The 15243-nt window shown below is 29.7% G+C and overlaps 1 protein-coding gene across 1 annotated transcript in view; it reads left to right on the top strand.

The window, feature by feature from the left end:
- The first annotated feature begins 238 nt into the window (after nucleotides 1-238).
- Nucleotides 239-15243, top strand: part of LOC113381868 (transmembrane protein 184B-like) — a 31411-nt gene continuing 16406 nt past the window's right edge. Inside the window, exon 1 of the mRNA XM_026620528.1 lies at nucleotides 239-454. Coding sequence (XP_026476313.1) covers nucleotides 239-454 — 216 coding nt within the window. The remainder of the gene's footprint in view (nucleotides 455-15243) is intronic.

Below are 15243 nucleotides of genomic sequence, written 5' to 3'. Positions count from 1 at the left end.
TCTCGAGAACTCTTTTGTACGAGTCGGGCACATTGCCATTATAGCCATGTTCGCCGCATATGTAATACACTGTTTTTCGTTAAAAGCTTTTTTATTTCGTTTTAAATCTGTTGCATAATCTAAAGTTCTATCATCATTAAAACTGAAAGTTTTGCGTTTGTTGGTAACATGATTTGAGATTGAAACTCATTATTGATATTGGTAATCGTATCTAATTGCTATTGTGTTTTCTTATAGAATGTCCGTTACTAGTACTACGCCGTCGACTTCTGAGCCAGCGCTGGTTGCATCAGCATTGACCGGCAGCAACGCGTCGACCAGCGGCAGCACAGTTTTACCTGCTCATCCTATTGCTGTTCATGCATTAGGCGACGGACTTTTCCTGCAGACAAAAACCGCACAGGGAATTGCTGGAGTTTTTGTCGGTCTTGCCTTGTTCCTAACTTGCTCTCAGGTTCGTAGAATTGTTATGATCTTATTTTTTGACTGTTCATCTTTGTGCATTTTATACATAAAACGAAGGAAAATTCATACGCAGTTGACCAATATTATATTTTTAAATTTAATATCACATAATTATATTTTTAGGAGACAATTTTACTACTGATAATAATAATTTGCATATTGTTTTTGTTTTAGTTTGCATAAGTCTATTTAACACAGCTTCTATTATGTATTAGCATAACTTATGAATATGAAATTTTTTTAAACTGTTACTAGCAATGAGCTTAAAAAACTTAAGCAATTCAGTTCTAGTTGTGTTTCTTTCCTATGTTTCTAGTATATAAATTTTATTGGATCAACGTTATTTGCATGCAATGTAATAAAATTCAAATAATTCCTACTGCAAATATTTATAGTATTTCATAAAAGATAACCGCATATGAATTTTCTCTGCTAAGTAAGTACACTTTATTGCATGTAGTGAGCATTGAGTGAATATAATATTGAGAATCTAGTAGATTTTTCAGTTAAAATTGTACACTAACAAGTATACGTATATCCAAAATTGAATTGAATATATAATGACATACTAACATGACATTCATAACATCAAATGTTAAAACGGCATTTAAAATGCGCATTTTAAAAGTGCAAATGTTCATAACAAACAACTCATTTATAATCGACACGGATATGCATCTGATTTCACATATCCGTAATAAATATTTTGTGCGGTATAGGTATGAACTGTAATGTTATTTTTCTTACTGAAAACGTTTTCATTAATACGATTCAAATAATAAAATACCATATTGTATTGTCACGGCCAGGTAATGAAATGGGAAAACGTAGTAGCCGCATCTAATGTTACATACATTGTTTGAAATATTTGTGACAAGCATTTCACGCTCGCTAAACACAATGTCCTTAGAGTGGCAGTGAACTAAATACCTGTTTTATTTGTTATTAATTTATGATATTGAATTACGTGCCGAAAATTTTGTGACAATTGCGGAGGAAGTTATATTGCTGTTTATATATATATCTTAAAATTTAATGTTGCGGAAATTTGCTAATACCTATGTTTTGATTCTTATTGAAATAGTGAATTTTAATTACTACTTTGAATAATCTTTTATAGTAACACCTTGTCATAAAGTTCTTATTTTATAATTTAGTTATACAAATGATGTGAATTAGCTAAATCGAAATTAAATCGTATTAATATAGTTTTTGCTTACGATTAGATGTGCGTTATATATCTACTTCTAATGTGGCAAAAATAATGTTTATGGTGGCATGGGCGGCGCATAGCATCACATATCTTATCAGTCGTTACGTTTATCTACCAGCTGTTATCAAAACACCTGGTATTGATCGAATGGGCTCAATGTGTATGGCTTCTATGGCTTTGCACAGGGTTGCTCTTAATGTATTAAAAAATACAAAACAGTCAAATTCCCGAATCGGCACAATTATTTATTATTTACTTATTTTACTTTACTTTAGTATTATAAAACTTAGATAAATTATTTATTGACAAAAAAAAATATGACACTTAATCAGTAAGCCATTTAACAACTTACTACATAGATAATATTCCACTTACATTATTACATTAGTATTAGTACATTGCTAATTTAAACACTTATTTTTTTATTCTTTTATATCCTATTCGATTCAATGTTCTATATTAATTTTTTTGCAAGTCTTTCAATATTTCACCTTCAAATTTTTGTTACGATGATCTTGAATTTAAATGTGTTTCGATATTTATAATAACTAGAAGTATATTAACCCTTTCTACTCGCGAATTCCGAGATTTATATAAATTTTGACGCCGGAGCGGCGGCATCCGAGTGGAAAGGATTAAATTAGCATATTTAGTATTCAGTTTTTTTGTACAAAGTTGGGTACCTTGACACATGCCAGTCGAGCACATTGCTATTACGGCTATGCTACCGATATTTAAAAAACTTACTTTAAATTGGTTATGCTCTTGTTTTATATATTCAATTTCAATAATAGGGCAGAATAAAACTATGGCAATGGATTACATCAATAACTTATGAAAAATTAACCCTTTGTTCTCGTTTGTCTACTACTCTTTTATCTTTTCGCTCGTATTTCTGCTTTCAGCCACCACAACATACATGCATTAATGCAGCATGCAGTAATTATAAAACATAACTTTTATACAAAAACATCTTACTAGATTTAAGTGTATTTGAAATAAGATATATTTAAATTTCACACAATATCCAAAACTTGCGTGTTATGTATTTCTGCTGCCCTATCGACAGAAATTAATTCTGAGCAGTACGATACCCATCTGCAAATTTAATTCGAGGGCAAAGTGTTCAAGGAATGCAAAACGCCAGCGTTAAAGTATTGCAAATTTATTGGGGTTTGCAATCCGTTTTTCACATTACAATGCTCTTTTATTAATCAAATCATTAATATGTAATTACTATTATTTATGTACGAGTTAAACTTGTTATGTAGTCTATTTTATTTTCTCATTATTTTTACATGAATTATCAATGAAAATATTCTGATTTTATTTTTAACACTAGAAAGACGGACGAATTGAGTATACCTACATTGCCTGAAAACAGTCAAAATGACTGCGCCGTGAAAAAAATAAATAATGCGTTTAGAAATTTGTTTAAAATTAATTTTTATTATTTCATGTACTATTTACATTTATACAAATTATCTATGAGTGCTAAAAATAAAAAAATAGTCCATCTGAAAAAAAATTCATTATTTTTACAATTCATGCAAATATAATTTGAGATCTTTTTATGAGTACATTTTCCGCAAACATGTTTGTTGCAACTTTGACAGGTATTATTAGTTTTATTATTATTACAAAGTCTTATTTGGCAAAATTTTCTTTTATTACTATTGGTATTTGCAAGATGTCTGTGGGTCATCATTTTCCTTTGATTTTTTTTGTGTTGATGTCGTGTAGTCCGCGGAAAGCTGTTCTGCCAATTCAAACAAAAACTGTTCTCTAAGGATTTGTTTTCTTTGGATTTTTATTCCTGTCGCTTCCTTGTAAAGAATCCAGGCATTTATCGCAGCCAAATCCAAAATATTGAAAAAAAATTGCAGGGATCATCTACTGGATTGGAACTGGATTTCACGGTATATTTTCTTTACCTTTGATCTGCCATGTCTTCTTTGCTGACCATAAATAAGTTTTCAATTTTTTTGCCTCATAGGCCCCACGAGCATATAAAATTCCAATAAATGCACGTATTTCCGGTAACGATTTGTCTAATCGTACCCCAAAATTCGACTGCCTTCTTCTTCTGTGCACTGTTTTATGTGTTTGATGATATAATTATCTATTATCAACGAAAATGCACTGACAAGATCACCTGTAATAATATTCTTTTTGCATAGCTTGTTGGCCCTTTCATACCCTTGAAAACACAATTAGATGATGACCTTCCTGAAGTACCACCTTCGGCAATTTTTGTCCATGCAGTACCATCGACAGCTGTTTCCGTTTCTTGAATTCTTTCATCAGTTTCTGAGCCTTTTAGCACCCTCCTGCATACACTGATAGCACTTTCATTTTCATCAGTAGTGATCACCTTCATCGCTACCCTCAGAATCAGATGATTCACGTGGAATATAATCCGATTCATCTTCAGATTATTGTGCCCAATTTTCTGCATTTGATTCTATGTCGGAACACTCTTCACTTATGTTTGTAGCTTTTGCAATAATTCACTTCTCTTCGACATTTTATTTATAAGTTCTAAAAAGTCAACTGAACGACGCGTTATACTGAAAGTACTACGTGAAAAAGACCGGTCTAATGTCAATACTTACCAAAATTCGGTTATTTTTATATAACAAATGCATTATCGCTCATTGGAGATGAATCCACGCGAGATAACGATTTGCAATAAAATAACAAAGCCGTTTGTAATGTAAAATTTCTATAGCAGTCAAAATGACTGTTTTCCGTCCATGCAGGCATAACATGTAAGAATATTGAAAATAAAAGTGAGATAAGGCAAATAATACGATTTATCTACGCATTTATATGTTGTATAAAAAGTCAGAAAATTTCACGAAGCTGCGACTTCAAATACATAGTTATTTTTATGTTTGAAAATGGAAAACAGTCAAAATGACTGCGTCCGTCTTTCTAGTGTTAAGTAAATAAACTTGAAAAGATTACGTTTAAACTATGCTGATTGTATAAGAAGTGCAACAAAGTTTTTTGTATTTATCTAGTGAAACTATCGTAATTGGATTGTTTTTCTTTCATCTATTGTTATGCTCCTGTGCGACTGCGTAACTCGAAGAAAATATATTCCGCAATGTTTTCCTCGCAGATTTAAAGAGAATTCTCAATTATTCATGAAGAGTTAGAAGTGCATTCGCCGATACACTTGCGCGTTCATCATTTCTTCGCGTGTTGCTATCAAGATAAATAAAAGCTATAATTTGTATATTTTATGGAAATATTCTGTAATGACGCAACCACTCAAAAATAATCAATTTCTTTGCTAAGTGTGTCACATATCATTTATATTTAGTTTTTTCATTGCAGCAATTTTAATAAAATATGCCAAATAGAGATAGGCCAACCTCTAAGGAAGCATCATCACAATAGTTCTTCGGACTCTTAAATTCTGATTGCTTTTCAAATAAATATTGTAAAAATATACAAAAAAATGCAATTTAAAGATATTTTTCCTATTTATAAATTCAATCGTAACTTCTTTGTAGAATAGTGATTTCAAGTCCTACCGTTTTAAACCTATTTTACATAAATAATTCACTTTCAATTTGAATTTCAAATGTAATATGTTATTCAATAATATTCAGACGAGATCGCGTTTATATTTCTATCGATATTTTAAGCGGCAAACATATTTCTGCATTTTCTCGTACTGTTATTCATACAACCACGTCTATATATTTTATTTTTCCAATTTTTTGACATATTCTATTTTAGTCATAACGCAAGCGATATCAGTCTTTGATTTATCGCGCTGATATTTTAATGGCTAGCATAGATTTGCTTGTATGTTTTTTTTTTATTTGGAATTATTAGTTATTTAAATATTATCCATTTTAGTAATATGATCATTTAAGTCAAAACCTAGACGGCTTTTGGGTCGTCATGCTAAATAACTTAACTATGATTTTAAAATGAAATATAAAAACAGTTTTTATTAATTGGATTTTAAATGAAAATTGCAGACTTTTAGTAAGAACTCTATTATTGGATTATATTATCTCTTTTCTTTTCATACTCTTCTTTCATCTATGATGTTATACTAAATCTCATGTTTTTCGATCTGTTTTTTTCTTTTTTGAGTTTTGTATATTATTCTATTCAATTTTCTTCATAATAAACATGAAAAATTATCACTTGTTCGTTCATTTTCATAATTTTATTTGTTAATTTTCGTGATTTGAAAGTAAATGTTCAAATTTACTAAAGTGAGAGGCTATTTGAACCCGTCTTCGGAATTTTGAATTCAGCAATTTTTCACTTCATAATGTATTAATTGATATAAGCAGACTCGTTGTCTTGCAATATAATATATATTATTATCAGACATTTGGTGGGTATTTGTAATTTTATTATCTTGTAATTGGGGAGATTTAAGTTAAACCTACACTTTCTTTAAAACCTGGGACAACCCGGGACAACCCGGGATAAAAGATTTAAATCTGGGACTAATATTGCTTTTAGAAAAACCCGGGACAAGGTATAAATCCGGGAAATGCCGAGACGTATGATTACTTTAGTTTTAGGGAATAAGATATTATTTAATTATTAGGTACGAATATCCAAAGTTGTGAAATCTAATATCAAAATTCTAAAATCTAATATCAAAATTCTAAATTCTGTAGATACATTTGAGTAACTGAAATTTTATAAGGTATTATTTATATTAGCATTTCTTCGTTGACTTCAATTAGTTTCTACTAGTTCTTTTTTTATAAACATGTACAAATAATAATATAAACAGTAGGGAATAATGATATAAATGCGAGAATAATCGGCAATCGAGATCTTTGTAGATTCTCTCTAGGGGTGCTACTATCATGGACTTCAATATACATAATTATTTGCTATCGTTAGCAAACACGTAACCCAACACTGATGAATGCGAGGTGCAATCCCTGACCTGGTTTTTCTCTGACCGTTCTTAGTAAACCATTTGCACGATATAATCTTCTAGTTTTAGTAGTTCAACATTATTTTTGCTTTTTTAATAAAAAAAATATCTAGGTATTGTAGTTATTAATATTGATAACTCTATATTTTGTACAGAAGTCAAAACTTGTATTTGTAAAAATATTCGATGGTTTTAGAGCTTTGCAACTCTGTTCAATCTCTAACTTACCTCATGCGTATGGATTCGCATTGTTCATATAGATAGGCATGCTTAAATCGATTTATTTTTTAATCTCTAATTGCGAGGAATGTTTTTGCAGATTTCTTAAAATATTACGACTTCAACATTTATAAATATATATTGATGCATATGAAAGTTATAAAATTTAAATTATTGACATATATACTTTCACTATTTTAAATTGCGTAAAACCAGCGACGGCAACAGGTTTGGTATCATTTTGGCGTCTATATCCCCAAGGCTGATTACAATATCACTCGGCATACTGACATTTTATGTTTAATATTTTATCTAATGATTTTTTTCTTATTTTAATTACAGCTAATGCGAAGACAAAACATTGTCCAATTTGTTTCATAATTACTACTATTTATAGTACTACTATAAAATGCTATTATGTTAATCATTCTATTATCTATTATCTTAATACTATTAGTTACTTAATACTATTTGTACTAGAAATCTTCTACTCTATTTTTGCTGCATTTATGGCTTTTCATGTTTTTTCATATTATCTTATGAATCACTATTTGTCTATTTCATGAGGGCATTTAGTAACGATTACTAAATATTACTATTGGTAGTTTTAAACAGGTTAATTAGAAGGCGACCCAATGATAGTCCTTTCTAGTGATGATTATGTTATTACATACTTCAAATTAACACTTTTGACTTGCTTAGTTTTTCTTCTCACAACAACGCCCAAAAAGTGTATTTTTATTTGGAAATACATTTTATGTTTCTAGTGAAAATGGATATCTCTACTACTTAATCAGGCACCAAAAATTGAACCTTATGGAACAATAAATATGTCAAAATAGAAAGGTTGATATATTTATTGTAAAGGTTCTTTATATATATATATATATATATATATAATATATATATATATATATATATATAAGCGTGGTCCTTAATATACATTTTCGAATTTCCTTTCTCCCAAAAAATCAATTCAATCAAACTTCGTATGGAAATAATAAAAAATAAAATTCTCTGAAATTTTTAGCTATAACTTAGCGCAATGATAAAGTACAAATTGTGTCAGTTTTTATTAAAAATAGCTATGCAAAAATTTTGAAAATTGCTAAAAAAACTTTGATTATTGGTATATTAAAAGACAAATGAAGAGAATAAATTTCAGAGAATTGTTTTTATCAATTGAACCATTTAAGCTCTGGGAGCCAGGAAATTTGAAAATGCCCATATAAGAACCACCCTAATGTTATATATTATAATATATATATATATATATATATTATATATATATATAATATAATATATAAAACCTTTCATAAATATATCAACCTTTCTATTTTGGACATATGATTGTTCCATAAATAAATTTGATCGACAAAATTCCATATATAGATATACTATATATATATATCAAAATTAACTATTTTAAATATGATCTTATCTTAATCTTAAATATGATTTATATTTAAGGTAACCAAAAAGTGGATTATATATAGCACATATTTTTATTGAAAATTTATTTTAATTTCAAAAGCTTTGCGCTATTGCCATTGGAATCCAATCGCATTATAATTTCGATAAACTTCTCTGTCGGACTTTTATTTAAAAAAATAATTACGTTATCATCGACAATTTTCTATTTTTCATGAGCTTTATTTTGTTTGTTCTATTTATAAAAACTATTCATAAGATAGTATTATTCAAGTACTAGAAACGACATTGTACTTGCCACAATAATTTTACCTATCATTCAACAGTATCCTTCGCAACATTTACAAACATCTCGGTAAATCCGTGACAGATAAATGCATTCGCGTCACAAAAGCTTGAAGAAAATGCAACGTTGCAAAATGGTGAAACATTACTACCTGATGATTCCACATAACCTTGCGTCTACGATTTTTCAAAATATGATCTTTTTCTAAACTTTAAGCCAGTTGTTCTAAAAATTTCAAATTATATGAAGAATTTGGGTTGTTGAAGTTATTGCGGCCAATTCAAATCAATAAGTGGAATCAAGATATAGTTTTTTTTAACATATAAATAATGTATTTCTATTTTGACATATTTATTGTTTAACCTTTTATTTTTTTTCTTTTTAACTTTTTATTTGATCTAATTTTTGTATACGCCATGAGCATGTATTATTTCCTATTTTATGACTTCGTAATTATATTTTAGTTTTACTTATGCATTAGTTTTATGTGCTGATTATTTATTAACAATATAATAGAAAATATTTGAGACGATCACTAAGTTACTTTTTTTGCGGTAAATGCGATTTAAAAACGTATACTTTCATATCAAATATAAAGAGAAACCGATTTAAAACACTTAAGAGAATATCACATGATTAAGAAATACAAAATTGGTAATTATTATCATTAATAAATAAATATTTATACTCACAGGATCCCTCATCATTATTACATTAATATTTATTATATTACAACTACTTAGTACCTGGTACTTGATTTATATTAATATTCTGTGATTTTTTTTTCATATTATATGAACAGAAAAACTTTAATTTATTAGCGATTGATTCAAAATTTTATTATTAAATTAAAACTATTTCAAGACTTTACGATAAATAATGCCACCGTTAGTTATGTTAGATATGCATACAACTATAATTAGAAAATAAGATACAAAAACTAAATTCGTTCTTTGCACGCATCTGTTTTTCGTATATCTTTCTCAAGTATATTTGTTTGAATTGTATCAATAATTTACATATACTAATTATATAACTTGCGTTGGTGGGTACAATTATCTGGAACAATTTGTATTTGCATGCACTCTGCGTTTTCAGAGTGCGAACAAACACATCATGATTCATTAATGCAATCATAATCACGACCTTCTCAATACAATATCAATAAGTATGATGGTGACCAGGGTCCATTAAATTCATGCAATTTAAACATGATTTTTATTTGTTTTGTCCGATGAATGTAATCTGTCTACATAAATAGCATACACTTTTTCATCTCATGCACAAATATACAATGGTCAAATGTCACATGCAAACATACAATTTGAAACCAACAAATAAGATTTTTATCTGTATTTGTTCAATTTCTGGCAGAATATGACTCACTACTTTTTTATATTTCTCAAACTTTGGGATATTGAAATTTACTATTATTAATTTTAAATGCAATTGCAGCAATTGATAAAACTATATTTGAACAGTATTGTAAAAACTATATATAGTTCGTATTTGTTTTTTTACTTATAATATACCATGAATATTAGTTACTTAGTTTTGAGAAAGTAGTAGTCTAGGCAGGTATTATTAAATTATGTATAAATTTTTGTGATATATATTTTTCTCAAATTTGCTGTAGCAGTATTGACTTTATTTCAATTATCGGTAGTGGATTTTGTATGCAGTATTGTAATTTTTTCTGAGAATGCCGCAATACAGTTTGATATTCGCTGTCTCCGCATACGATTTTCAGAAATAGAAAGAGATAAGTATTGAGGGTTAATAATATTTTGTTAGTCATTTATAGGGGCATATAGAATTTTTCTGCGTGTAGTATTTCATATAAAGCCATGAATGGTGTGTATTAATGCTGAACTAATGTGCTTTCTGACTAGTCATCTCATGTTCGATATCTGTGTTATCAAAGTATATTAGCTGGCTTTTATCTCTGTATTTCAGCTGGCGGGATTCGAGTCAGTTTAAACGTATTCGCAGCTCGCTGCAGTAACATAACAGTGATACACAGATTGACACTTTGTTTAATTGTGGTTCCTGACAATAGTCTTGTTATAAAAACTATCAGATTTAAATCAAAATGAATACGATTAAGCCGTTTGTGGTTGTTGTAATATTAGTGCTGAGTTATGAGTGTTCTGCCGCCAAAAGAAGCAAAGACAATGGTGAATTAATTTTTGCACATGTAATTTATCGTCACGGGGACAGAACGCCAATTGATCCATATCCTACAGATCCTTGGAACGACCCTAAATTTTGGGTCAACGGGATGGGGACAATTAACGAACATAGGAAAACAACAACATTTCGAACTTGGAAAATATCTTCGAGCGCGCTATGATGGTTTGATATCGGATCATTACAACCGTGAAGAGGTATTCGTGCGTTCCACAGACGTCGATCGCACGCTTATGTCTGCTATGTCAAATTTGGCAGGTTTATATCCACCTGTTGGGGATCAAGTTTGGAAAAAAGATTTGCCATGGCAACCTATACCTGTTCACACCGTGCCTGAAAAGCTCGATAGTGTGTTGGCATCCAAAAAATATTGTGCCGCTTATGATGACGAGTTAGATCGCCTGTTACATAGTCCTGAATACAGAAAAATTGATGCTGAGAATGCTGAATTGTACAAATACTTGACAACTCAAATGGACGTCTTATCAATAATCGAAGGTGATCGTCATACAACTGCTTCATTGAAATTGTACAATAAAAAACTGATACGAACATGTCGAACGCATATACAACTGCCTCTTCATTGAAGATTGTACAATAAAACACTCCCTGACTGGACGCACAATTATACCCAGACAAAATGATTAACCTTTCTACTTTGAGTTTTATGTCGTACACTCGAACTGATTTACTTAAGAGATTAAAGACTGGTCCACTCCTCAAAGAGATATTCCTTCGTTTTAAAGACAAAATCCACGGAAAGCTGGCGCCAAACCGATCGCTCTGGATCTACAGCGCCCACGACACTACGGTTGCCAACGTGCTGAACACATTGGGTGCCTTTAAGCCACATAATCCGCCGTATACTGCATGTGTAATGTTAGAATTGAGGAAACGAGCCGGCGAGTACTTCGTCGAATTGTATTACCGCGCTGACGGGGTAACAAATCAGTTGAAATTGGAGCTGTGCGGCGATACATGCCCCCTTGATAAAGCTTTGAGATCATATGCGCACCTCTTGCCTTTGGATTGGGACCGCGAATGCAGTACTTCGACGCGCCTGTTGGGCCTCGTCGGTGTAGAAGGAGACAACGCTGATTTATTTGCAGCGATTGGCGTAGTAGCAGGCGCTGTTGTGATTGTCACTATGCTGGCCACAATCCTTTTGTTGGTAAATCGTAGGCGCATTGGCGACCAGCATATTTCCAGGCACCGATATACGAGAATAGATTCTTGATGTGAAGAAGTCTCCACAAGCGGTGTTTTGTAAACCTCTTGCATATGGAGACGTTGTGGAAGGAAAAAAAAATAAAATAAATATTTTCATTCTGGAACAACTTTATATATAACATTTTTATAATATTATATCAAACATTATATTAATGTTTTACGTATATATTTTTTAAAACGTTTTATTATGTCCTTTGCTGTTTTTACTGTATGTTAATATGCATTTATAATATTAGATTTTGTATAGTATAGGGATTTTGTACATGGTTTTTACGTGTTTAATATTTTAAAACTAAATTTATAAGATTTTCCCATATTAATATCTATGCATATTAATAATTATGTATGATGCATTGTATGTAATACTGTCAGTGTACAATTGATGTAACATATTGCGATGTAATATATATTTTTGCTTTCATTGAAATATCTGGTTTTAATAGGAATGGATAATTTGAAAATAATTTTTTTTGCCTAATCGTAATGTTGACATAACTTAGCACCCAATGCATTAAAAATGTAAATCAATTGTCATAGCATATATATGTAGAATGACTGTTACAACAATGTTATATTTAATTTTTCCAATGTATAATTTTTGTGTAAGTTTTAGTAAGTTATTTTATACAATAATTGTTTTTGACGTAATTTAACACAGTATTAAAAAAACTAAAAAAGTAACTCGTTGTTAATTAAAAATGTTCTATCATACTCAAATATCATATTCGCAAACAGTCCTGAAAATATAAATTTACCCGATACATTTTATCTTACTTTTATTAAATTTGAAAGTCGTCGTCTTGATAAACATGCGTGATATTTGTTTAATTTGCAAATTAGCGGTTAATAAAAACAAATCTGTAAAACAACTCATTATTTATTTAATAACAAAATTCCTGTAATTCATTATATGAATGCTGTAAATGCTTTTCGCATGGAATTTCACATTTATGTTAAGAAATTTCTTAGATTTAGAAAAATGGGTTTTTATGGCTGCTTTACTTGTCCGAGTAAAACTAATTTTTTAGTTATAAAAGCTCGAAATTCACGTTCATAAGAAGTTTGAAATCAAGTTTATGAATTGATCAAATAACACTTTTCCTTTTTGAAACAAGAGCAATGGTATATTGTCCGAAGGTAATCTAACAAATGTGCATTGCCGTAGTGAATTTTTTTATAACTAACTGTTTTTGCTGAAAATGTCACATACAAATTATGCTCGGTATACTTATACAAAATATATTGATACGGTCTGTTTAATTCAATATGTTATAAATTTGTGTGCTAAGATTCTAATTTACAAGTTTTGCGAATCGTTATTCCTTATGTGCATGTGTCTTATGAGCAGAAATATTTTTTAAGTCGTAGTTTATGAAAATTCATCCGACTTTCCTCATGCATGTATCATTTAATATAAATTGAGATTTGATCTATTCATATTTTTGTACAGTTTATTAACAAATAATGACATGACGTAGTATGCTTACTAAATATGTATATTCAAATTTAATTTACACATTTCATTAAAACTTAATTACCACATATTACTTTTTATTGTTTTGATAATTGTGAGAATTTGAACGACACTGAAGTTAAAATATTTGTGAAATACAATTATTAAGGAAGAGCAATATTAGTTATCGCACTTTTACTATATTTCTTCGAAAATCCGAACGCTGTACTCCACGTTACATATTTTATTAATGTTGAAGAAAGTTCTACATAATTACGATCAGTGAACTACCGTAACAGCACGAATTGGAATTTACTTACTAACCTCAATTTTCAATTAGTTACATTAAATATATTTATAATTGCGCGAAAAATGACGTTTGCAAACTAGGATGCTTCAATTTGAATTTTAAACCAAGTCAGAAATTAGTTCAAAATTTCAACCAATCGTTATATCTTTGATGTGATAAATAGTATTTCTCACTTTTTTGGGTATGCTGCATTTGCATTTTCAGCTCAGAAAAATAATATTAAATATAGTTTCTTGTGAAAAGTTCAAGAGTGGTTCATATCATAATTAGAAGGTAAGTTCTCTATTTAACCGCGAGAGAATACTAGATAATTACTAAATTCGTATCAATTTTTTTTGACATATTTTACTGTTTATTTTGAAAATAGTTTTAGTTTTCATACAATGTCATGTATAATATTTCATTAAATTAATCCGTTTTATTTTAATACTTCTGTAATATATTCTTATGTTAAGAAATAAGTAAAATTTAGTGCGACACAAAAGTGTGCGCACTGTTCGATGGGAGCGCCACAGTTAACTGGTTAAATGAAACTTATCCCTGTTTCTATAAAATAAAGTATTTTGAATTAGGTGTATTTGGCACTTCATGTATGGTGCAAATTTATGGTAACTTTATAAATAAGCCGCAGTCGTGTATGAAATAGGTTTTCGCAGTTCGGAATGAAGGCATATTATCCACTGAAGCATATGACCCGACTCTTATAAAGTGAAATGTTGCGCAAAAGATGAATTCTCACGATACATCTATCCAGCTATACCGTATATTCGTTAAGACGAACGCTGGAGAGCTCTCTACACGTTATACTCTGATACTTTAGCATTATTCGACCTCTCGGACTCTCGAGACTTCATAATAAATATTCGATAAATCACAATGATGATATGGACAAGTATCTTCTCGTGGTAACCAACGAGTTAAACAAGAATGATTATACAATGAATCGATTTTAGTTTAGATTGTACAAACATAAAGCAAATCTTTATAATTTCTAAATACGTATCTAATATGCTTTATAAAATACACATTTTGCGTAAGTTATATTTTAAATAATATCTCAAAAGTAGTTTGATCTATTTTATTAACAATAAGACAATTTTCCTAGGAATTTATAAAATTTTGAATATTTAAGTGCTAATCAAATTTATTGGTTACGTACTTTGTCAGAAAATCGAAAAAATTTTTCTTCTTTATTTTTATATGTATGTATATATTTGTTGAAATCAACCCCAAAGCTGTATTATTACAAATCGCTATTACAAAATGAAAATACGTGTACTTTGACTTCAAAATTCTATTATACAGAAATATTTGAAATATTTTTTGTTGAAATTTTATGAACGTGATTTTTATGTCTAATCAATGTTTACATACATATTTCCGCAGCAGAGTTCTTTTTGTACTTGAAAACATATCTGATACTGGTATCTGATATCTGCTACTTGACTGTAGATTGGGATTTGACCTGAAAACCTTGTGGGTACGAGGTTGAGGTTTTTAACCACTTGCGTGATGT

Source organism: Ctenocephalides felis, unplaced genomic scaffold (genome assembly GCF_003426905.1).
Source record: "Ctenocephalides felis isolate EL2017-DRISC unplaced genomic scaffold, ASM342690v1 CF-g0.4_SCAFFOLD_03147, whole genome shotgun sequence".
Lineage (NCBI taxonomy): Eukaryota > Metazoa > Arthropoda > Insecta > Siphonaptera > Pulicidae > Ctenocephalides > Ctenocephalides felis.
This window is presented reverse-complemented; position numbering and strand designations above follow the sequence as displayed.